The sequence below is a fragment of the Zonotrichia albicollis genome, chromosome Z (assembly GCF_047830755.1).
Source record: "Zonotrichia albicollis isolate bZonAlb1 chromosome Z, bZonAlb1.hap1, whole genome shotgun sequence".
In the NCBI taxonomy this organism is placed as follows: Eukaryota; Metazoa; Chordata; class Aves; order Passeriformes; family Passerellidae; genus Zonotrichia; species Zonotrichia albicollis.
The window spans coordinates 76,642,677-76,669,411 of record NC_133860.1 but is presented as its reverse complement, the minus strand read 5'-3'; the positions used below and the strand labels follow the sequence as shown (position 1 = coordinate 76,669,411).

Here is a 26,735-nt window from a genome sequence, read left to right as displayed (position 1 = left end):
TCCCTTCCTGGAAAAGTCCACCAGATCCATTGGTGGAAACCCAAAGATATTATTCAGGTGTTCAAATGGATTATTTGCAATGGGAAGTTTTCAGAATAAAGGGAAGGATAAAAAAACGCTTCATGTGTCTTCAAGCAGGAGTACAAGCCTTCTTTAACTTATGTTTTAAAGAAAAAATCAGTAAAGCACCTAAACTCTCATGGCAATCCCTTAATGTTAATTTTAATAGGTCCTCAAGAAGCTAAGGAGAATCAAATAATAATCAGATTTATTTCACAGTGCCTATTTTGGCCAAGAGTCATTTGTGCTCTCTGCCTAATTGTGAAGCACTTTGAAGGATTTTTTTTATAGTCAGGTAATACTAAAGCTGCTTAGCAATTCAACAAAACTAATCCAATGTTGAAGAGACACCTATTAACTGAGATTAAGCCAATTCTACAATATGGAGTTATCCAGTCCCCTGGAACAAAGGAGGTGTGTGGGGACAAAGAATGCTGAGGAATGAGTGGCAAATGGAGAACATAAAGAGATTTTTAGAAAGAGAGAAATGGATATGTATGCTGCGTGAATAAAATCAGAAACAATGAATCCCAGGCCACAGAAGTGCCTGAAGCACAGGGATTTATGCAGAAACATCACCCTTTGCACAGCCTCTGTCAGCACGGGTTCCCACAGCCTTAGTGGGCATCCAATGACAGGCAGTTTGTACAACACCAGCACATGACACATCCCTGGGGCACTTTGTCCTCACAGCATCCCAGTGGGGCAGCACAGCACATCCAGGCACGGCACGGATGGAGAAAGAAGGAACAGAGCCACTGAGGGCTGCAGCTCTTTCCAAGCTAGTTCACCTTGGGATGCTTTTCCAGTTAAAGGTCATGTCAAATTCTGATGGGATTTGTTTTGCACTCTCTAGGAGAACTGGACATTATCTTGACAAAACCACTGTATTTTAAATATCCAAAGTTGCAATCTAATATCTCTGTGTCCTTTATTATCATTAAAGGCCTAAACAACCAGCAAGCTTTTATGAGAGAAATTACTCTTTTCTAAAAATAAGCAAATAAAAATTCACTTCCAATACATTCAATGTCTTACAAATGTAACTTTGAGGACTACATCAAATGTAAGAGGTCATTTCACACTCCTCAAATACTACTAAAAATTAGAGGGCACCAGCCAGTACACCCAAATGTACAAAACCTTTTTAATTTTCAGAACACCTAACCAAGAAATTATAATAAAACAAGTGCCACATATGTCACAAATGTTCTAAATTCACTGATTTTTTCACAGCTCCCCAAGCCCTGCTGTGATGCTGATGACAAACAGAAGTTCAAGAGGCACTTGTCTCACTTACACAAATGATTTCAGTATTGCAGAAATTCTCCTGCTACTCGGTAGTTCAGCTGTCGGCTTGACGACACAAAGTGCTGACACGAAAATGTATGTGGGCAAGGAAGAAGAATGCTTTCCTTCAGTGCTTCTGCAAGTTGAAACTTTTTTTTAAAATTACATTTGAACTGATATTTGAAGATGATCCAATCTGTCCGAACATAAAATAGCCAAAAGTAAAGGAAAATATACCCCACTGAAGAAACAGAAATCCTGTGAGGTTACAGCATACTTACAGTTCAAATCCAAGTTTGTACCAAAAAATAAATGTAAGACTGGAACTTTTTATTTTTCAGATTTTTTATTTTATTCATTTGGGGGAAGGGGAGAAGATATTTTCTGTGTAAAATCCTCAGCCCTTCGCAATGTCCTATATATCAGGCTGTCAAGAAGAAACAGTTTCCACTCTGCCTGCAAAAGCTTTCCTGAGGGCAGAATAATGGATTAAGTGTGAAAAAGTGGGATCTTCAGATTACAGAATTTAAAGATGCCCAATGTTTTCAGTTTTAGTGGTGTTACATATTTGAGTCTGCCCCTATTACCTTGTCAAAGTCAGCATTACAATAATCCACAATGAATCACAATGAAGAATATACATCAGTCATATATCAAAGCCTTTTGGTAACTCTTTGATCAATTTAAGACAATTTAATTAAATCTGGTTCCAGAAAATTTTAGTGTTTTCATGGGCAAAGACACACCTCAGATGTGCCCAACTCCTTCAGGAGTAACTGCACTTGAAAATAAATCCTTATATAACTCCCTGAAACTGCTCAAGCCCTCAGGCCAGGACCTGCAGTGTGAGGAGGAGGAAAAATAAAGTAGAAAATGCCTCATCAGCAGAAATCCCAGACCAAATTTCTCCTTTTGTTGCCTAGAGAGCCATTACAGTCCTTACTCTTGTTGAGAAGAGGGTTTTCTTTGCAGAAAGAAAAGGACACTGCATCTTCAATAACCACCATTCAAACACACACAATGGCTCTGGAGTTGCTCTCATGCCTTCCCCCTGAAGTCATGTGTAGTTGTGGGGATGCTGGGGATGATGTATGGAACTTTCCTCCCAACATCTATTTGCTAAATGCAATTATCACATCCCCTTGCGCTTCCTGTCACTAATGATGAGCATCAAACAGGCTGCAGAAGCCCGGACAACTCTTAAACCTACCAAATTCAAAGCCACACTGGATCCTCTCCTACAGCTCCCTAGCCTGAGTTTTCTCCTAGAAACCTGATTGCCAAAATGAGATGAACAAAGAGAGGGCAAGAGCACAGAGCATGGAAAACACTGCTGGATGAAGGCCTGAGAGCAGCTCACCAGTCCCACAGGAGAAGGACTGGGATTTGACTGGCATTGCACTTCTCCCACTTCCATCCCTGGCACTGCCCAGACCTCAGGAAGTTTAGTCATTCTGACAATTTATTCCTCACCTGCAGAAATCTGGCTGTACTTTCACGCAAAAAATGCATCTGCCAGGTGTGATTGTACCTTTCCTCACCTTCAACCAGCACACATCCTTCCATGGAATGATGGAATGCAGCACTCCCTGGATCAAGCCTGGTAAAATAGGGTAGCAAAACAATGGCACAGCTGCGCTGAAATGTTGGTACAGGTGCTTTTGACATTGCCCTGTCCCAGCAGGTGAAGGAGGGAGGAGATGCCCCACAAAGAGCTTTGGCCGCCATAAATGGGAAAGGAAGAATGGGATAATTTTCCTCCTGTCATCCCAGACGCTGCCTCTCCTGCTTTCTCTCATGCTTGCCTGCCATCCTTGAGACCACTCCAGTGATCAGTCCTGGCTGAGACAGAGTGAAAAATCCTCTCAGAGTAAAAATCCATTTTGAATTAGGTGAAATGTCTAGGAAGGGTGAAAAGTCTGTAAGGCCAAAGCTGAAGGGAAAACTGCAGGACAGAGATAGTGAGGAGACAGAGGGAGACAGAGAAAAAAACCAGAAACGATTCAAGGGCAGGCTGCCCTGACCCAGGAATTTTTTTGATAAAGAGGAACTGGCGATAAATGTCACACAGAATCCATAAGAATGAATATGTATGAACCTATTGTGAAACTGTATGCATATGTATTTGAGAGAGGGATAAAAAGAGACCTGAAATCCTCAGAGGTGCGCATGCCTTTTAAGGAGAACAATCTCCGCATGCGTCCAGTGCTGTAACAAACACACCAAGCTTTACAACTTTTACAAAGTTGTGGAGTTTTCTTCTTTTCTCCGCAAAACATGGCCAGCAACAAACCCTCACACAGGCTGCTGTGCACCACTGGCATTTGTTGGGACAGACCCAGGGCATACCAAAAGCATCTCTGGCTCCATCCCTGACTCCAGAGGGCTCTGGGACCTGTGGAGAGGGGGATGTTTGCACTACTATTTAACCTCTGTCTAATGCAAACCAAGCCTCCTGAAGGCCTCTTTCAGGATGCTGTCTGCAAAGGAGGGCAGGGAAAAGGAGAACCTCAGTCTCCTGCACATCCTAGTTAATTGTTTACATGTTTAACAAAATGTACTGCACCAAATCTTCACAGACGTTTGGTGGCAAATGTCAGACTGCAATGACACCTCTTTTAATATAATAAAGAATCATCCAGAAAGCTGCCTGCATTATTTGGGAGAGGGACTCAGATTTGATAAGTGGATCAAAATTAGTTTAATGATTCCCTATTCAGCCTTTAAATCCACTCATAACATGACATTGTATTTCCAATTAGGGAATGAAAATGTTGATTAAACATTTCTGTCATTTCAGATTACACATCACATGTTATCTCCTTATTATTAAAACTTTCATATTTTGAACATAAAAAGGAATTCGTAGAGTCAGGCACAGGGTTTAAATTCTTATAATGAGCCATTCATCTTCAGGTCAGGTTCCATAATAACTAACTGCTACAAGTTGGTTCAGTGGGAGGAAAATTAAATGGAAATTAGAATAGCGGCTGAAGCTGTGTCATATTTGTACAGATTGAAGCATGATGGTATTTAAAGTGCCCAAACTTCTTGTGTCACCTCATTTCTACCTCTGCCACCACAATTTCATGAAGGTACACTGCAGAGCAGGCAATTAGCAAATAGCTACTGGCAGGGCATCTGACATGACAGTCAAGGCTCAGCATTATTTTCTTAAGAGCAAATAACACAAAACTTTTAATCAGAGGACAAGATTAGAGTGGGGGAGACAGCACATTCTGGGGAACAGGCTTATGATAATTTTTTACTGAAAAATAAAAAATTTTCAGTAAAATTTCTTTTCCTATTATGTTCAGCTAGCATGGCTGTTGCTGGATTGTTCTCCCACAGAAAAACACTGTCAGGAAAGCAGGAAACATTGTTTTTAGCTGTCCTGCTTTTCACAGCAACAGCAAGGTGTCACACTGCTAATCAATTCTCATGGTTGCTTCAAAGCAACAAAAATAGGGTCTGTCCCAACCCAGGTAATCCAGCACAGGGCTTGGTGTCTGGGGCCCCTTCTCTGGAAAAAAGGAAAAAAAAAAACAAACCCACTTTACTTTAGTCTCAAAAGCACAGCAGTGGGAAAAGAACATCTCCAGTGTGCCTTAAGATTTACAGGGACTTTTCAGATGGAATGGCTACTATCAATCATCTCTGCACTCCCAGCAGGAAATTAGATTTCCTGTTGTTTAATGCTACAGTGCTTGACACAAGTCTATGAATTTGTAGTCCCAGTAGTGCTGCATTAAAAATCTGTACTGTGGACAAAGAAGGGAAGAATGCAGCAGAGAGAACATAGTTTCAGATACTACCTCTCTGATTTTGACTGATTTTTAATTTAATGTTGTGTTTTAATCAGCAAATCAACTATGTGAAAGGACAAGAAATGTATATTTATGGAGCAAAAAATCCTCATGACAGTCTTATCTACAGGGGGAACAATTTATGTCACTGTCACAAGCTGCCAACCAGGCCCATCATTCAATTCTTTAGAGGACTAAAAGTCTTCAGAGCTGCTTGTTTAAGCAATAAATTTGAGACATCCCATTCCTGATTGTTTTTATAGGGTGTTTTTCTGACCTCATTTCTGCTTTTCACTCATTTTTACCCTTTCTTTCTCTAGCTATTAGAATAAAGCAGTGGCCCATTGTCTCCATCAGAACAACAATTAATCCTTTCATAGTTCTGGGCACCTCTCTTAAGGAAGGGCTCAAGGGACCTCAGAACTTGGGCCAAAGAGTGAGCATTCCATCCAAGCTACATCAGACAGGTGGTTCTGAAGGTGGTTATTCACAGGCAGTTATCTCCTTTTTGCCATCTAAATCTGATGGAAGCTTTAAGCCTCACTGAAAACACAGTCACTTTCCTTGCCAGGAAAACTGCCTTATAGGCACCAGCTGAACAATCATGGATTTGAATAATGAATGTTGCCCAGTCTATCAGTATTAGGCTAAGTAAAATAAGAACCACAAACTACCATCTGTATGGATTAAAGTAATAAAATAATAAATAAAAATCCCACCACACCAACTGCTTTTAACCAAGACATGGAGCATTAACTGCAGATTCTCAGCCCTTTGTGCCAGCCAAGCTTCTTCATTACACTTAAAGGCCAGGCATGCCTCATCTACATTTTATGTTCCACCTGAACTGAAATCAGAGCTCAGTGTTGCTTCCCAAGCCCATGAACCATCAGACTGTGAGATCAGAAATTTCCTTGAATGAGTGTTAGTCCCTGTGCAGCACCAAGGTGGAGAGAGGTCTGAGGAGGATGGGCAATCACCTGCAGCTACTGCCCAACACAGGACTAGCCAGAAAACCAGACAGAGAAGTCTTGGATACACCCTGTCTCTGCCTGTTCTTGCATGCTTGTGCCTGAGATCTGGATAGCTCATGCAGGACTTTTTCAGGGGGATCTGATGGCACCAAGTATGAACATGGACATCTATGTGATCAACTAAGACAGCATCCTTTGCTACAAATAAAATTGCTAACAAATTACTTGATTCCTGCAGGGAAGAGCTGCCTTCTGTGGTGGCCTGGCAGCTGAATGCTGCACTCACCTCAACAAAGATGAAGCAGGGGATGATGGAATAACTTCTCTGGGTATTGTTTCCTAAAGCCATTTCTCATCACACTTCTTGGGGAGGCACTGTTCAAAACTTTATATCCTGAAAAAGAAAAAGACAGAGGTATTTCAGTATATTTCACATGTTTGCAAGCTCCAAAATTAGGTTCATAACATAGAGCACTGACCTAATAGACCAAGGACACAGTCTAGTCAGAACTTCAAGGTCTACCTGTGTACAAAACAGCCTGAGAAAGCTCTACCCTTACAACACAATAGAATAGACAGACAGAGGTTACAAGATACATCATATACAGAGCCGAGGGTGATAAGGAATACAATAGTTTTCCTTAAATACAATCCACTCCCAAGCAAAAGATTCTTCTTCTGAATTGTAAAATCACATTTTTCAGCCCACTGACCTGCCTACGGTGTGTTTTAAACCAGGAGATTTTGGTAATTGACTTTTAAACTTGCACTTTGACAGATATGCTTACAGTATACTGACTGTACACATGATCAGAATGTTTATCTGTATAAATCTGCTCAAGATGACAGCATGTGCTATGCACAAAACCTCTCTCCCCATAACAAGCAAACGCAATGAAGACCTGGGCCTTTTCTGCAGATCTTTTCTGTCCTGATATAAATTCATACATTAACACATCAAAATCTACTCACTTAGCGTTTCTTCAGGCTACCGGCTATCTCAATTAACATGACCCTATAACACTGAGCTAAGACACTATTTTTGCATGAAAAGTAGAAGAAGCAGAGAAGAGAAGACTAACACAAATTTTACAGAAAGTGTCTTTTTCTGCATGCATGAGGCAACAAATCAAGAAGCTAAATCTGGTTTAAATGCCTTTACAGGGAGACACAGAGTAGGAGGGAAGCTGGAAAAGCCCAGAGCTGCCAGGTGCAGGATTGCACAGAGCATGAGACACAGCAGAGAATCAAAATCCTCTGCTACCAATTTTAGCCCAAGCACAATAAGCAGCATCACAGATTCAGGTGGGTCCAGCCTCACTTGCAACACTCACAAAGAAACTCTGCCCTGATGCCAAGCTCCTCCATGCGCCAGGGCCAGGCAGAAGGAGGGAGATAGAAACCGATGTATTTTGCAGAGGGCGCTTTGCACAGCATCCTCCTGTGACTCTCTGACCTCACTGGCACCTGGGTGGCAATTCAGGCCTTGGCACACGGAGCCCGTGAGGTTCACAGAGAGGTCAGTGACTTGTCACCAGCTCTCAGCAGGGCTACTGGGAGAAATACCATGGTCAGCACGAGGGAGCTCAGCTCAGGACAGAGTGGAGGAGTTGGATCAGCTGCCAGTGCTTGCCACCTGCACCACAATGCAGGCTCTTGTCTCACCACCTGTGAACTGCTCAAGGCGTTCCTGATCTCAGCTCCTCACAGCTTGACCCACTGATGGAAAATACACAATGTATATAGTGGATTTAGGCACAGCAGAGCTCCTGTGACTCCAGTGAGGCCACATTCTGTGTCAAGAAGAGCTTCTCAACTGCTAAGCATTGAGAAATACAGTTTCAGGGCAAACAAAACAGTCAGGAATGTCACCTGTGATGTACCTCAGGCGCTCCCATCTTACACTGTATCCCATCCTAAAATACAACTATTCTCAAAACACTTCATTTTCCAAACAGACTTCAACTTTACTTATTAAATAAAATGGGGTTTATCTCAGAGGTTAGCATCATTGCTTTAAAAAAGACAAGGTAATCCAATCCCATTTGGACCATGGGGGAAAAAAAAATCAGCAATTCATTTTTTAACAGCACTTTTAATACCTCCATCTCTTGTGCCCTTTGGCTTGGCAAACATGGTATCTGGTGGAACAGCAGGTTAAAGAGTAAGAGCAGCCTACAGAGCATTATTCAAAGAAATTTTTCTAAGGTTAGACTAAGGTTAGAAATAACCAGGATTTTCCATACCACAATACTGTAGCCCCAAGCTATGACTTCAGTCGCAGCTGATGTGTGTTCCTAACCAAAACAGAGGGTTGCAAGGCAATCCAAGAATTTAATTACTTTGCCCAATAAATGACTGAAAGCAACTGAACAAACTGGCAAAGAAACTGAGGGTTCATAGTCATATAAAACTGCCTGATTTAACACTAGGGGACCCCTGATTTCACAGATGTTTATCACCATGCCTGTTCCTTTAAGTTTATTGTGCACCACTGGTTTAAAAGAACTGCACTGGCTATGGGAAAGCATTTTACATGCCAGCTTCTCTCCTGTGTGATGACATATTTGTGTCAGGCTGAAGTAGGAAGAGACCAAATTGTTGCATGATCAGCTAATTCCCAGATTGTGGGAAAACCCTCAGCTACCAGTGCTTGGTTTTTTTATCAGGTTTACTTGATAGTAAAGAGTAAAGGGAAGCAAAGGTGCAGTCCCGGTGGGAGCATCATCTTTTGTCTCTCTTCAGCTGGAAATGAGTCCTCTAGGGATACTGACAGCAAAACACAGATTACAGCAAACCCCAGATGCTTCAGCCTGCAGAGCAGCCAGAGAGAACTCAAGATTTTCACCAAAATTTATTTTACATCTTATTATGGTCCTTTGAGCAAAACTGAGTTCTCTCTTGCATAATAAGGCGTAAAAGAAATTTTGGTAAAAAACTTGTTTTCTAATCCAGGCAGACCTTTTCACACTGAACAAACTTTTGGAATCCAAAGTCTCTGACCAAAGCAATGGCAAATAAAAGCTAAAATATGAGCATCAACTTTCTCCATTTATTATTTCCCATTTTATCAATTTAACTGAATTCCTAAGGAACTCATGTGAGGGAAACTGTAAGAGTCTTTTTGGATCCTGCTAGCTGTGACCTTTTCAGGCCTGGTATGTTATCGCAGCATGAGAGTAGAACTGGTCAGACCTGCTCTAACTAATTAGAATTCACTGTAGAGAGAATATTAATAATCTGAAGCTTTGGTATTATGAGATGCTTCCACTCTTAAAACAATATATGTAATTGTATAATGCAATATTTGTGAATTAATTAAAATTAGCTCTCATCTTGTTCAATTAACCTCACCTGTGCATTTTCAGAAAGCCCCATATCTACAGCACAGGAGGTTATTGCCTGGCATCTACTGGGAGAGCAGGTGGAGGCAGAGAATATAAATAAGTTAATTGAAAACGGAATGAAAAAGACAGAAAAGAAAAAGAGAATTCAAGCTGAAGAGATTTTCTTGCCTCAGGGGTCTGTCCAGGGGAATGGCTTTCAGAATGCCCCATTCAGGTATGTTCTAAAGCCCTTTATGTGAGCATGTGGCAGACAGCAAGAAGGACATATCTAGGACAAGCTAGCATTCACTGAGCCTTTACAGTGTGAGTTCCTGCAGCAGCCACAGCACATTCAGGCACTGTCCTGTGTGATCAGTCATCAAAACAGTTAATTTATGGTCTATTCCTCTGGAGACCCTATGGTCAAACCTATGTTTTTTAAGCCATGTCCTGCATTGGAAGGAAGAGAAGATGAACAACGTATTTCACACATTGCCACAGTGGATGTCTGGGTTTCTGTGGAGAACCCTCAAACCAGCAATCCAGACATGCTAAAAGGGCCCTGTTCATCACAGTTTTTAACTGCATTTCAGTTAAGCAGAATCAATGCTTGTTTGTTTTGACGTAGGTCAGAGACCACCAGCCTGAATCCAGGAGCTGCTACACAAACCACAGCAGCAGCAAAGCCACTGGCACATGTGGGATACCACCTCACAGGAGAATCCCAAATCTTCCCTGACCAGGAAAGAGGTGAGGAGGGTAACCACTGCTCATTTGGTACCAGGATGTGATGCAAACACAAAAAAAATGGATTTCTGTCTCTTAGTTTCATGATAGTTTCAGCAGCAGCTAACATGCTTCCAAAACGAGGTGGAAATATTATGTTAGAAGGAACACCAAATATTTCTGTAACAATGTAAAAGATACTTAAAATACATCAGTATTTCCTTATGCAAATTACTTGAACCTTACGGTAGCAATTTGCAGACCTCTGCTGGCAATTGGCTTCAAATTAAAAAGATCTTTACTCTCATTAAAAGATTAATTCTGTTTACAAGCAAAAAAAATCATCAAAACCTCTGCACGATTTCATCAATGATCATTTTGCTCAAAAGAAACACAAATTGCTTATGTCAAACCTCCGTTCAGTTAAGGAAACAAATTAAAAATAATACCGCTGCTAACAATGATTATCTAGGCTTTGGCAAAGAAGTGTATCTTTATAATCATTATATATTATACTATCTCTTACAGATCTCACTGTAAAGGGGGGTCCTCTATTTCCTGCGGAGGGAAACAGCTGAAGCAATTTGCCAAACATCACAAATGACTCAATGTACAGGCTGAAGGAAGACAATTCTTCTCAGACTCCTGTCAGGCGCTCTGTCCACTTGACAACACAATCTCTGCACTTCAAATGTGCTTGCTAATTCCTGCACAAGAAATTGCACATTTCAGGAATACAGGTTTCCCTGATTGCTTGCTCCTGGAGCCAGCAGAACACTCAGTGCAACCTTACAAAATGAGGGCTGATCAAACACTGCCACAGGATGCGACAGCCTCCTGTTTTCTCTTTGTAATTTCACCTGCCATGTCCAAAGGCTCCACATTATCCCTGTGCAACTCTCCATGAGCATGCCTGCAGTTCTGAACAGGGTTGCAACAGAAAAAATAGAGGGTTAAAATTCCTTCCCCAGGGCTCTCTTCCACATAAATCGAACTGATGCACAAAAAAGGGCCGAAGGAATAAAACGTAAGATTTTACTGCAAAAGGCAGTCAGTAAATTCCAAGCAGAGACGTTACTGTTTTCAAAGTAATTGAAACCACAGTGGCGGCATGAATCACTTCAAAAGCCAAACCACGTGACAAAAAGCACAAATGGCTTTGTGGCATCTGCTTGCCAGCCTTGCATCTAAACACAAAGCAGACCACTTCCCTGAAAACAGCAAAACTAAGAAAATAACAAAGGTTGCAACAATTACAAGGTACAGACAACTGGCACTCTGTTACCTCAGTGGCCCACAACGCACTAATTTTTACCTGTGTTGAAAATTGCAAGGCGAGATGCATTCTATTACCATCTGTATGGCAGTTGTCTTTTGCCAAGTGGGCAGTTTGCTTTATCTCTCTCTTTGAGTGACCACAATCATTCCTCCTTCCAGAGGGGACATCTGCTGATAACAGACTATTGAATGTCACTGCATGACTGATAAGAACTATAACATCCCATTGTGAGATGCTCTGCCCAGAGGGAGGAGCCAAATATTGCTACCCAGATATAATCTGGAGGTTCTGAAACAGCAGCATGGGCTCTCCGCTGGATTTCCCAGAGGAACAGCAGCTTCCTCTTCTTCCACTGGATCTTCGGAGAAAGAACACATCCCTTTCTACAGGAATCCCTGCTCCAACAGAACCACACCTGACACTCCAGGAGGGCTGAAGCCCCATTTCCAGTTGGACTGCTACCAACACCCCACAGGGTATCAGGTTGGGTTCTGACTCTGTCAGTGTTGTTTTAGTGTACTGCATTGTTTATTTTATCCTTTTATTTTTCTTCCCTATTAAAGAACTGCTATTTCCTGCTCCCATAATTTTGCCTGAGAGCCCCTTAATTTAAAATTTATAGCAATTCGGAGGGGTATGGAGGGTTTACATTCTCCATTTCAGGGGAGGCTCCTGCCTTCCTCAGCAGACTCCTGTCTTTCCAAACCAAGACAACCTGCCAAGGAGAAAGTTACCCTTTGGGTTATCTTGCCCTTGAGGAAATGTGCCCTACACACAACGGGGCTTGGGAAAAAGGGAAGACACTTATATCATCAAAGAACTCTTTACCCATTCCTTGTGAACTGAGAGGCACAGGCACACCAACACCACAGCTACTAAACCAGTAACATGGTGTGAGACTGGAGAAAATGCCTGTCCAAACCTGAGTGTCTGAGTCATGCTTGATCTTTTGCTGTTAAATGCAAAGTTGTCTAGTGGCAATAAACAAATAAACAAATGTTATGTGCTAAGCTTCAGGCCTCGGCTGGTGGCTGTCTCCAAGGGCACTCCTGTGTGAGCAGCACAATGTCCCACTTTGCCAGAACACTGAAAAGGGAAACTGAACTGGCAAAGCAGAAGCTCAGTTTACTGAATATAGATCTCACCCCAGAATACAATTTATTATAAACTCTCCTGGTTTCTGCCAGGAGAACAATACCATTCAATAGGTACGCCATTCAAATAAATTGCCCTGTCAGTGAAAGTGCTCCTTACAGGTGTCTCCACAGGCTCCTGGCCAAAAAACTAATTACATATCACTAATAGCAGCCAAAAAAAAAGGAATAAAAACAATATGCAAAATAAATCCACACATGTTCACCACTACATAAAAAAATATTTTGCAGCATTTAAGGCAGAAAATTTTTCTTTCTCTGATGAGAATTCTGACTCTTTTCTGCTAGCAGAAGTCACATCTTCACATTCAGCACTTGACACAGAACAGTGATACATAAGTAATACAGTTCACAGCATATCTGAAATGATATCTGTTAGTAGATAGCCCATCTGGTTATGAAAAAAGCTACATTAATAACTATCTTGATTCCTAAATTCATTCTTTTAAAAATGTGTTGCTGAATTCCTGGTGTCAAAGCAGATTTTGATACCTGGAAGAAAGTGATGCCTCAGATTTCAAGGGTTGTTAGGGTTGTTTTCCCTTGTTACCAGCTTCATGTAGAAAATATCCCATGACTGGGTGGTAAATAACAGTACAAAGTCCATGGATAGGCAGACTGATAAGGGTTCTGCGCCACTTATATCTTTAAGAGAGTTCAAGTGTTATTTCAGCACAGCAGAAGGCCTCTAACAATGTCTCACTGTGGGGAGGAAAGTGAAATTTCAATGCCACAGCTTCTGTCAACAGAATTTTCATTTACACCACTTGGCCAGAATTTTATAGATGTCAAAGAGAAACCAAACATATCTGAGTGAATAGCAGGTATGTGCATGCTAATATCCAGAAAGCCAAAAAAAAAAATGGCCACAAGCCCAGTTCTGAACCCTCGCAAATCCATGGACCTCTCCTTGTAAAGCAGGTCTGGAACCATCATCATGGTTGGTCTGCTCCATTTGGTGAGACACTGAATTCCTTTTGAAATTTTACACTGTATCACTTACTTGGTGTTGTTTTGAATGAAATGCACTGAAATGTGGTATCACATCAGCAAAACTGTATGAATAAAAGGTTTTACCTGCTATAGCTGACAATGCCCCTCTCTTTTTTTGCAAATGGATTAGTGGCACGTGATAACTGAAGAAGGAATCTGACTAATTTCATTAGGGAACTCTTTAAGAAAATAATAAGCACAGAAAAAAAAAATCCACCAAATTTATCCATGCAATTACAAGACTGTCCTGCTCCTAACTGTCTTTTAAGTAAAAAAAAAAAAACTAACTGCTCTAGGTCTCATTTCAGCCTTTCAAACTTTAAAGTGAATCTAAATGAAACACTTGTGGGAAGAAGAAAGACTATTTCTGGCCTCCACCCATCCCACCTGAAGGCACGTCACCTTTATTTAGACCAATCACCTTGTGATCTTTTCTGAACAAACACAAAAGGTACGTTTCAGGTTGTTTCTTTTATTTCTGGTTAAAACTCCATCCACCTCTAAGGGTATTTAAAGCAATGAAATTGCAGGTGTGGTCAGCAATAATGTAACTCTTCCTGTACATAAAGGATTCTGAATTACAGAGATAAATTGCATGATCAGTGTAATGGGAATGTAGCTGGATATTGTTCCAAAAGTAACATAGCTGAGATCCAGAACTGCAACTCATTGAGTTAATTAGTCATGGGCTTGAGATACAGGTACTCTGTTTATGCTAAATCACCATCTGTAAACTATTCCATGATAGTTCTACATGGACCGTCTCCTTTTTATAACTCACCAAAAAAAAAATAATCAACACCATTTCTGATTTACATCTATAGGCTTGCAAGGTTCTGGCTGGAAACCAAAAATCCCCAAGGTACTTGGGATACTATCATGAAGGGCTTGTGACCAAATTTTACCCTCTGAAATTAGTTCAATTCTGTTTGGTGAGTCCCCATGCAAAGCACCAACAGGCACTGAGGAAACTGAACAATTTCAAGAGGAGAAAACCAGCAGCCTCCACCTCAGGCTCTAAACTGGTGAAAAAGGAGGGACACCAATACTGAAGAAAAAGAAGAAAGCAAAAGAAAACTTCAAGAATAGAGCAGGTAACAGTAGAATGGTGCAGATGAGATGAAAATTGAATGAACTACACGAAAACTCCTATGGGATGGAGGGTAGGAGAGTAAAACAGGCCCCAGCTTTTCCCTGTGAGGTAAAAGCACAGGAGTGAAAATTTTGTCTATCACTAAAATAGACTCTGGAAAACACTTTACCCTCACCCTCCCAAAAGCAGCAGCGTCTTGCCAAAGATAATTTAATGTTATTTTAAAATTATTAAAATACTGTATCATAAGAAAAAAATATTCAAAGGCATTTTCTTCATTCATAAATTTGTACTTTACTCCAGAAAACTGGTTTTCTTTTTTTCTTTACAAAACCTTAGCCAACTGTTTGACTGAAACCTACTGAGCTATTAAAAAAACCAATTGGTTGCTTATGTGTTAGCAAGAATGAGAAATATTTTCATTTATAATGGAGCTTCACAGCTCTGCACAGACCTAATTTTGGGAATGCCAACCCAATATTAAAAACGTATTTCAAAAATATGTGCTTCATGGTGCTTTTGTATGCCACATCTGCTGAGCCTAAGCCCAAGCAAGCTGCTGATCCACCCATTTAAGTGCAGGGATGAAGCTTCTGCAAAGTGCCAGCTACTCTCAGCCCTCAGATGGACATCTGTGAGTAAATTCCCAAACCCCTCTCCTCCCACTGCCCTTCTATGACAGCTTAGGAAGCCAACACTTTGGGGGGTGTTCACACAGGTCTCAGTATAAAGATCAACAGGCAGAAATGTTGAAATGAGCATGGGAAGGAACAGAGCACAGCAGTGCCAGACCGGGTAAGGGGATGAAAATCAGGTGATTAACGTGGTTGTATTTATTTCTGATTTTTTTTTTTTTTCCCAGGAGATGAATTCTGCATTGGAAATCTCCTCTCAAAATCATGGTGAGCTGGTTTAAAAACTGGTCGTGTAACAGGCACAAGCCAGTGGACTCCAGATAGAAAGAAAAAACCCATTCATTTTGTCCCCTCAGGGCTCAGCAAACTGTGTGAGTATTGATTGCAGGCTGTAATATTATGAAAGTAAACAAACAACTGCCTCTCCATAGTGTAGCCTTTGGCAACGAGGTCCAGGGGCAGGGCCTCCTGCTCCTCTTGTATTCTGGAATTCACATTGGCAGTGGGGCTGTCAGGGACACACAAGGACTGCACAGACTCTGGCAAACCCAGCAGCAAGCTCAGTCTCATGTGAATCTTCTGTTGCTTCACTTGGTTTATAAACCTCCACCTTCATCCCTTTCCAAGACAGACAATGGATTTCTAGCATTCCTGCTCTTTTCCCTCATAAAATACCTTGGCAGAAGCTCTCCTTAATAGCAATGAAAAACAATTTTTTTGCTTTCCTCTTTTCTTTATCTGTGTCCATTATGCATTAATTAATTAATTTTCTTTATCTGTGTCCCTTAAGGGAAGTATAACCCCCATCAAGTATAATCCCCATATCCCAAATTTGCCCACTTGTAAGGACAGTACTGAGCACAGCTCATGTGGCCTCACAGCAGTTTATGTGGGCCTCATAAACACTCCCTGGATGGAAAGCCAAGAATTTAAGAACCTATTGTTATACTACTACATTTTAAAAGAAAAGAACTACTTATTAGTCCAAATCTATTTATTACTATAAAAAATACAGCCAACTATAAAAAAACCCCATTTCTGAATTTACAGACCTTGTAATACCTCTCCCTTCTCTGTACTGTTATGCTATCCACAGACTCTGTAAATCCTGCTTAGTCAGGAGGAGGAGAGAGGGTCATGGCACAGGTTCTCTCCAAGAAAAACCTGATGGTGAGAGCTTGTTCCTCTTTAGTGCACTCAACACCTCTTTGGTGGGTGGGATAGATTGATTGGCTCTGGTACCACCCTATATTCAATAGATTTCAGGCCTCCACTATTGTGCCATGCCCGCTGTTTCCCATGCTGCCATTCACACAGTTCATTTTTAAAAGAATAGAGACTTGTTTGCTCTACTCAATAGTCAGAGAAAGTGATGAGGATCATTATAAAAATAGGCACTAAATTACGCAACAATATAAAAGCAAGCTAAAGCTAAAACTGATCAGGTAATGCCACTCCTTCAGACAACTGCTGTAAGAGTTAAAAGAGCAGAACAAAGCTTTGGGCAAGCCCTGACAGCCAAGGTCTGACAAACCATTGTCCTTGCAGAATTATTTCAGAACCTGTGCTGCTACTAGAAAAGGCAATAGCATTTGTCTGGCTGCAAGGCCACAAACCTGTTTTGATGGATAAGGATGCCCTAGATTTTGATAGACTGAAAAACATGGTTTTTCACCTATGAATCCAGCAAGGCTGCTGCAAACACTTCTATGGATTTAAGCTCCTCATTAGGGCCAAGCCTTGGTATTCTTTGAGGTCTGTGCTCTTCCCTGTGCAATTTTGTCTCATGACACCTACAGAGGCCTCAGAGAAGCTCACATAGACATTGTTTGAGATATTGGGCATTTGATTTTTAAAGCCAATACAGTCTACACAAACAACTGATCTGTTGAAATTAAAGTGGCTCAGCCCACAAAGACAAATTCTGAATTTCCTGTAGCTGAGACCTTAATGCTACTTCTAAGACTGTGATGTTACTGAAATGACATTCTGTAAGAGTTTTAATGAGACATGTACCTACATCATGAGACATGACCATTTCAGGTCAACTCTATACAGAAAGTTAGCCAGTAGTATTTTGTGGACACTTACACACCAGCATGAGTGTGTGCTCATACAAATTCATATAAACTCAAATGCTACTGGAGCCTGCACATTGCATGAGAGACTATGGTTGAAACTGAAGGGAACAATTTTGCATGCAATCTGACTTGGTCAGAATGCGATTGAACAGTCATTTGAACACCAAAAGCTGTCAGAGCATATAAAATATACCATCATGTCCTGTGGTGTTTGCTGCTATCCTTCCAAGCAGACCATCAGAACATCATATCTTGTTTAATAACCCTCTACTGCTGATGCACAGCTCTCACCTCTAAAACACCATAATTCTAATTTTCAAAAATTAACTGATTAGCTCTTTTAAAATGGAAAAATTACTTCCCGCAAATTGGTATAAGGCTGCGTATCACACATACATACAGCAGTTTTGCATAGAGGAAACTGTTTTTTACAAAAAATTTGTTATTTTCTGCCCATTCAAGGGCCACCAATTTATGCACTGCTTTTTAAAAATACCCCAAAAGACAGCATTAGACAAAGGTGCAGTCACCCCATTCACAACATTGAAGGACTTATGAACTCTGTTAAATCTCAGATTATCACAGAAAGCAGTTCTAGATTTGGCTGATGTATGTGCAGTCGCTGCTTCTAGTGCTCAAAACATCACATTTTATAAATGCACAAGAGTTATTTCTCTAGGTATGCATAAACACATTAAAAAAATATATTGAAATACTATATTCCCTAATCTACTAAGCACAATCAATATTAATAGTATGAAATATACATATTCTCACAAAGAAAATTATTTTCGGATTTGCAGATAATGCAGTTTCAAATTTGATCTTCTTTCTCTGCTTCCCTTAGTTCATATTTTTCTCCCGTCACCTCAGCCATGAGAACTGACATAATAAAATAACTGACATAATAAAAAAACATTGCACCACTGTGTGTTTGCATATTTGACAGCACAAACAAAATAGGAACAGGGAAAAGAAAAGTCAAGAAATGCCAAATCATTAATACCCATGGCACTGGAATGGATTATACGCTGCAGCAAATACAGCACCCTGGAATGGATTATAGTTGCATATATCTTGTATGGGCATCCCTTCTTTCCCTCCTATGAGCACGTCCTCAGCCCCTGATTCTCTTTCACTACCTGCCTCCTTAGGGTAGCTGTCCTAAGAGCAGGTGTCACTCTCTGCACCTGCTCTCCAGTGGTTTTTAAACACAACATTATGCAGCTGCTCTGGGCCCTTTAATTCCTGGTGAACTCCCAGTACTGCCAGAGTCACAGGTTTTCCCCAGCCTCTTCATTTTAATCCATCAGTTTTTGTAAGCATCAAATTTTGTGTGAGCCCCAGAAAGACGAGAGATGGGCTGTCGGCTGGGACTGAGAGACTGGGGGCACTGGGTTTTATTTATTTTCTTGTGCTGATCTCCCCTTCCAAATACCCCAGCATGATAATTTCTGAAGCACTGCCCTGCTGCTTCCACTCCCTCCACAGCCTTTGTGCCAAGCAAAGGTGCCTCAACCTCCTTCCCCTCGTGTGCACGCTGCAAAGGCAGCAGTTTTGTACAGCCTCTTTGTCTCTTCCTAGCCCTAGGATTTTTTCTTTAGCCTATAATCATCTGTTTTCCTCCCAAAGACTCCTATTTTTCTTACCAGGGTTCTGCCTCAGGCCATGTAGCTCACATATTTCCAAGTCCTAAAAATTAGATGCAAGGCCGTTCACCACAGCTGTTCCACGTGCAGCACGCGGGTCTTGGCTACATCTGTGGTTTACCACAGCAATCTCCAAACTTCTGCAATTGCAAAGAGCACCAGGGGAAAAAAATCTGAGATGTCCACCCCACCTTTCCAAGGTACCACCATCCCAACATATTATGCAACTTTAAAACGTAGAGAAAAAAAAAACCTGTAAGCTAGAGATGAAATAAACACAATTTTAAAATTTATAAATAGCACAAACCCACATTTTTCCACACCTCAGGGGACTGTTTTATGCACACCTTGATGTGCATGCACCCTGCTTTGGACACCACTGGTTTAACAGACCACAGACAGAGCCTGAGAATCTCTCCTGACCTAAATATGCTTTTATTTGGCACATGGCCTTTCTTCCAACATAACTCTCACATTTTAATATTACTTTTAAAGCTTGCAGAAGCCAATGTGCCTCCTCAGAACCATGATTTGTGGCTGCAGGGGATACATCTAACTCTGCTTTTAGAGTCACCCACTGAGCTGCTGCAGGGAAAGCTTGCACAGCATTTTCTCATCCAGCCATGGCAAGGCAAATACTTCATTTAAGAAGTCATTCAGAGCACATATTTTTATTTCAAGGGCCCAATTTCACAGGCAAGCCTGCTTAAACTTTTGGGGTCAGCTCAGTAGTTTCCTAAGGGACAACTCTGTATTTCTCATTGCACCTTTATTTTTCTTCTTTTATTCCAGCAGCAAGGAGTGCTCTAATATTCTCAATGAAGAATTTCAGCAATTCCTTAACAGGAACAGCAGAACTTGTGAACTTCTGCTCTTCTAAGTGAAGAATGGGTTAAGTCATAGGTCTCTGTCCACCCCACTGCTTTGGCAACAGCTTGGATGAGGCATTGCATTTCCTCAGTGCTGCACTCAAAACTTCCCATCTCAGCTCCCCAGTCTCACTGTGGAGTTGCTTACAGGTTTTTTGATAATGCACCGAACTTTTAATTTATTTTGCTGCAAAGCTGATCTTAAATTTTACTCTCTCCCAATTTACATGCTCCATCTAATCTTTCCTCTCTTGTTTTCTGACCTTCAGCTTGCAAGTTTCTTGTCCTGTTTACCATTATTCCCCTGCACATCTGGTTTCTTCACAGGACAGCAGTGTTTTTTCTGCCAGGTTTGCAACTTCCTGGACCATATCCAAGAGAATCTTGCAATAATCAGGATTCTAAGAGTTGGTACCACTGTATAACCCACATCCCTAGGTGGGCTTTCTTTTCCAATGAAAAACAAGGAAGTGACCATTTAGGGAGCTGCATGAATAAGTTTCCACTTCCACTCTGGTATTGTCATAACTCCAAGAGCATGTATATCTGTTTTCTGACCTCTCTCTTACAGATGTTCCTGGCTTTCCTATTCTTTATCAACTTTGCAGAAAAGTCTGTGCAAGGCAAAAATGAAAATAAACTTTTGGACCCAACTATGTGTTGAGGGATTGAGTTGATAAGAACTGCACATTTCTTCTCAGAGCTTTCAGTGGAATCATGAGGTGCTGCATTATCCAGTCTATAAAACCAGGCAACAATCCTATAATACAGCTCAGTTTAACAGCCATCATTATGCATCTGCTTCCTCTTTTCAGTGGAGAAGGAACAACCAACATCTGTGTGGCAGCTGGCACCTTGGCCAACAGAGCAGAGACTAACCCTGACTCCTCCAAAACGAAAAGGTGCTTTAGCCTGTGTCCACTTCTCCACAAAGGACATCCAGACTCTGCAGACCTGGAACCTGAGGGGCCCATGAGACATTTTAATCCCCAGCTGGTCCCAGCTGCTCATCATTTACAAGTGTCCAAGCACAGAACCTTGTTGCTGCCCTGCACTGCCAGTGACAACTACATCCACTGGGAGATGCTTCTGCTCCTCCTGCAGTTGGATGCATTAATGATCCCTGCAGAGAGCACAGATGCCACAAAAATGGTCAAGCCTGGGTTCTTCAAAGCATTGGTGATCAAACTGTGCAGTCACCAAAGGCAGGGACAACACTTCCATAAATAACAGAGTTCAGTTACGGCTAAGACTATGTCTCAGTTTTACTAGAAATTCAGCTCCCAGCCTCCCAATCCCTGGATCCAAGGTTCCAGAGCTGTGTCTCCATGCATTGGTCAGGCCCCAAGAACAGCTGTAATTAAGAACTGATAAGAAGATCACTGGTTAACTACATTTGCAGGCCGCATTCTGAACCAAGTGCTGCCCGTCCTCCTGCAGCTGACAGAAAGCCACAGAAAGGCCAGACTGTGCATTCAGTGTGTTCAGCAGCCACAGGCCCGCCTTACCCAAATTTCCGACTGCTTGGCAATGCACAGTGCACTGATCTGGTATTAATGAGTGTGCAACCACCCTCTTAGTGTTGATGAACTGGAATTGGACCCAGAGGACCTCTCCCTGCATGCAGTAGCTGAGCATTTCTACCTGCTCCTACAAACAAAACTGGAGTGTTTCCAAATCCCACCTCCTTGCACATCCTGGCACAAAGGAAAAAAGCCAGCAGGAAACTGACAGGGAGATGGATGACAGTGGGGAGGAGAAGATCCACTGTATTGAGTTTGGTCCCGTGGAGAAAAGCTCTCACTAATAATGATTGGCATTAAAGAGGCCCATGATAAGCAATAGAGCAGTTATCACAACAGGAGGCACTTGCTCATAAAAAAATGATTGTGACAGCTAAACACAGTCAGCTTCCCAAATGATAAGGAACATATGATAGTACTTTCCAAGTATTTGGAAAGTCTATATTTGCAGGTTTGTCCCGATGAGAGTTACTTCCAAAAGGATCTTTTCATTTCAGGGCTGTTTGCAAAGAGATATTTGAGCTCCAAAACACCAAACAACAGCTTCTAAAAGAGAAATTGAAGTATTTAGGGTGCTGGTGATAACAAGTAGCAGGATGAAATCTAAGAAAGAGAAGTTGTGACAAGCATCAGATTTAATATATCACACATTCCTAGCATGGAAAAGTTTGGAAATATTTCAGTGCACTTGGAATTGTGACATCTTTTCCAGCCTTAATGATAGTATGATCTAGTTAAGCACACCAAACATGCATAACCAGAGACGGCAATGCTTGCTAACAGACACAAACTAAGCCTTTTCCCACTTCTTAACCCAAGTGAACAGGCCCATAGTTGACACCTCTTCCACTCTCAGTGGACATACAAATATAGAAAAAATTAGAAAGTAACCATGTTAGCATCTCTCACAGAAAGCTGAAAGGGCTACCAACACCTTCTGTATATGGTTTTCATCACAGACATCCACATACATTACAATTCCAGCTCTGGGATCCCCAGCTGTCGCAGACATCTTTTTGTGAAAATCCTTTTCTTTAGGATTTTCCCTTGTGAGAAGCTGAGGCCTCAGAAACAAAATGTAAACAATGGTTATCTGCTGCTGTGGAAGGCATCAGGTGGATTTTTGATTGGGCCAACTTGAATGTTTACAATTAATGGCCAACCAGAGACCAGATAGCTTGGACTCTCTGTCCGAGACACAGATCTTTATTATTCATTGTTTTCTACTCTTAGCTAGCCTTAAGAGGAAACCTTTCCTTCTATTCTTTTTAGTATAGTTATAATGTAATATATATATCATAAAATAATAAATCAAACCTTCTGAACATTCAACATTCTCATCTCTCTCCTCATCCAAGAACCCCTGTGGACACTGTCACACCCAGCCTGTTGAAATGAGACCAGAGGAGGCCACTACATTTATCAGAGCACTGGTGCTCCTCTCCTATGAAGAAAGACTGAGAGAGCTGTGCCTCTTCAGCCTGGAAAAGAAGAGGCTTTGGACAGACCTCTCATGGCTTAAAGGGAGTGATACAAGAAGGCAGGAGAGGGAACTTTCACAAGGGCATGGAGTGGTGGGGCAATGGCTTGAAGCTAAAGGGGGATAGATTTAGGTTTAGATTAGGTAATAGGAAGAAATTCTTCTCTGTGAGGCCCTAGCACAGGCTGCTCAGAGAGGCTGTGGACTCAGCATCTCCAGAAGTGTCCAAGGCTAGGCTGGACAGGGCTCTGAGCAGCCTGGGGTAGTGGAAGGTGTCCCTGAGCTTTTACAGTTCCTCCCAGCAGTAACAGTTCTGTGATTCCACATGGTGCAAATAAACCCCACAGAACATCTGCAGATACACTCTCCCAAGCTAATACTTGACACTGCTTTTTCAAATTATCTTTGAGTCTCTCTCAGTGATGATTTGTGGACATAGCAGGATTTACAGAAAATCAGAAAACTTAAAGGTGTAGTTAGAAGCAGTTCCATGACTTCTGCACCAATAGTTGAACAGTCTGCATGCTGCCAGTGTCTGCCAATGACTTCACTTGGGTGAGATTTTCCATTTTCTTTTTATCAAGACACTGCTGTCAGAGGAATAAAATTCATTCCACTGTTAAACTAGCATGTTCCTTATCATCAGGCAAGGTTTCATAACAGGCAGGAAAAGACAATTTGATTTGTGTATCTCTCTGTCCAGAATTCTCCTCAGAGGAAGTCCTAATCTGTACTATCTAGAAAGAAAGGGACAAAAATAAAACATTTTCAATACATAGTACTTTTTTAGAAGGGCTCCTCACAGACCTTAGACAATTTTAGCTCATCTTTCTTATGTGAAAACATCACTAAAAATCAACACAAGTGGTACCAGCAGGATGTGTTCCTTTGAACAAAACTTCATCTTCTGAAGTTTGTGCAGTCTGAACCAGTCAGACACCAAAGGCATTCACAACTTCTGTCTTTGGTATTACCTTTTGTTGCACCTTCTCTAAGGTCACAGCAACAACTGGTAGCAATGTGCCACAAAAGTCAGACTGGCTTTAAAATCAAGGCCTCTAATTCCCTGCAGGTGTGTTTGCTTGTTGAGGGAGCATACTTGTTCCAATATGGCTGGAATAAACTCTGATCAAAACAAGTTTGCATTTCTCTGAACACTGTTTTCCCTAGAATAATCTAGCAGCTTGTTGCCAGTCCAGGTCACCCAGAAAAATAATCTGAAGACAAATTAAGTTCTAGAAGCTGCTTTCAAAAATTCATGTGACTGTTAACAGTCACTCAGCACTTTTCAATATCATTAATTCCAATCACATTAAGAGCACCTACCTAGGGCATTGCAGGAACAAACTGCACATGTTTGCTGAGGACAGGAGCCAAGCCTTGTAGCTAAACCCTGAGTGAGGTCTGTGTTAACACAGACTAGTAATGGATCAAACAAAGCTCATCTGAATGCTTGGGTCAGTTTGATTCTTCTGACAGTGACACAATCTCTGCATGGACCAAAAGCAAGCAGAGGCCTGTCAGAAAAAAAACATTTTCAGAATGAGTGTTGCAACAAAACTATTGGGATTTGCATGAGGAAAACATGAATTTAGGTGAGTGGAGGGAAGAGGGAAGCAGATAGGGAAAATGCCAGAAGAAACGGCAGACAAAGGGTCAAAAAGAAAGGCATGCATTAATCACCAGAGCAGTTCAAGAAAAGTTTCCCTGACACAGAAAAGATAAGCTGCCAAGACAGTGAAGAACACATCTGGAAACATAAGATATGTGAAAAGGAAAACTTTTGAACTGTGAAATTCAATAACGTTTCACGAGGCTTGAAAGAATGTAGAAAAGGTGAAATTAAATATACTGAAGTGCAAGATCCACACTAGCATCTACTGCTAGACTACAAAATAAGCATGGGTGTAAACCCCACTCGCAACTGCCAGCCAAGCAGAGTCCCAGAGATGCAGCAGGGCTCCACCTTGAACTAGCTCACCTCCCCAGGTCACACCTGAGCTATAAAACACTCATTAACAAGGGGATACAAATGTGCCTTACCCCACTACAGAGAAAGGGCTCTGCTATTAAACTGAGTGAAACCATGCAGGCTAAAAACAAACTCCAAACTCATCTCGGCGAATTTTAATAAATCCACAAGATTGGATGTAATTCAGTGAATACAGGTAACAGCAGGATGAGTGATGAGGCTGGCAGGCCTGAAGGGCAGAATGCCATCCAAGGGACCTGGATCAGCTCAGGAAATGGGCCCTTGGGAATCTCATCAAGGTCTCCAAGGCCAAACACAGAATGCTGCTCCTTGGTCAGGTCAGTCCCATGGAATGAACTCAGAGCAGCCCAGAGGAGAAAAGACTTGGGGGTACTGGGGGACAGGAGGCAGGACATGACCTAGCAATGGGTGCTGGCAGCTCAGTTGTGTCCTGGGCTGCATCCAAAGCACTGTGGGCAGCAGAGGATGAAGGGGATTCTGCCCCTTTGCTCCAGTCTGGTGAGACACCACCTGTGACAGTGGTCACAAGGGGTTTGGGATGAGGGAAGGGACGAGAATGTTGACTCCATGTTCAGAAGGCTTGATTTATTATTTTATGATATATATATATTACATTGTGACTATATTAAAAAGAATAGAAAGAAAAGTTTCTTCAGAAAGCTAAGCTAAAAATAGAAAAAAAAAAGAATTATAACAAAAGGCAGCTCTCTTCGACTCTGTCCCTGAGAGACCTTGGTCCATGATTGGCCATTAATTATAAACATCTAAGATGGGCCAATCACAGATGGAATGAATGCTGTTGCATTCCACAGCAGCAGATAATCATTGTTTACATTTTGTTGCTGAAACTTCTCTGCTTCAGCAGGAAAAACCCTAAAAAAAGATTTTCACAAAAAGATGTCTGCAACACCCCAGCTGCAGAGCTGCCTCAAGCTGTGGGGTCCCAGCACAGCAAAGATGTGAACCTGCCCCAGTGAGTCCATGGTGATGCTCAGAGGGCTGGAGCCCCTCTCCTATGGAGAAAGGGAGTTGGGATTGTTCAGCCTGAAGAGGAGCAGGCTCCAGGGAGACCTTACTGTGGCCTTTCTATAAGGAAGATGGGGACAAACATTTTAGCTGACATAAGAGATAGTGGTTTTAAAGGGAAGGAGGGTCCATTTACATTAGATATTAGAAATAAATTATTTTACAATGAGGGTGCTGAAACAGTGGCATAGATAGCTCAGAAAGGTGGTGGATGCCCCATCCTGGACTCACATTCAAGGTGAGGCTGGGCAGGGCTCTGAGCATCCTGATCTGTAAGATATCTGTGCCCATGGCAGGGGAGTTGAACTAGAGGGCCTTTGGAAGGTCCCTTCCAGCTCAAACCGTTTGATGATTCTACAAAGATAACAAGCAGCTTGAAAAACAAATTCAAAGAAGCAGAATTACAGAACCAAGGTGCTGATGGCTCACCATCATCTCCTCTTCTTGATAAAGACTGAGGCCACTAACCAAAGGACTCAGAGGGTCATCAGAAGGGCCAGTATGCAGAAGAAAAGGGCAGGTACTGGCAAGTGTATGCAACAATTTTTCTCAATGGATGAAAGGGAATTACTTGAAAAAAAAGCAGATAACTTGCACTGCTCACATAATTTCTACCAGAGTAGCAGCTGGTGTGTGTTGACTAAAGTTTTAAGACAGATCAAAAAATAACCTTTTGGCTCTGCTTAGGAGGTATATTTCCTATATGCTATATATAGGCTGCAGAAGGACAAGAGGAAACAACCCATTATCTGATTAATTAAAAAAAAAAATCAGTCTG

At 41.6% G+C, this 26,735-nt stretch overlaps 1 protein-coding gene across 4 annotated transcripts in view; it reads right to left on the bottom strand.

Moving 5' to 3' along the window:
- PLPPR1 (phospholipid phosphatase related 1) overlaps positions 1 to 26,735 on the bottom strand; it is a 119,946-nt gene that overhangs the window by 55,926 nt on the left and 37,285 nt on the right. For all 4 annotated transcript variants that reach the window (XM_074532261.1, XM_074532264.1, XM_074532263.1 and 1 more), the window contains exon 2: positions 6,417 to 6,524. In XM_074532261.1, coding sequence (XP_074388362.1) covers positions 6,417 to 6,479 — 63 coding nt within the window. In that variant the 5' untranslated portion in view covers positions 6,480 to 6,524. The remainder of the gene's footprint in view (positions 1 to 6,416; positions 6,525 to 26,735) is intronic.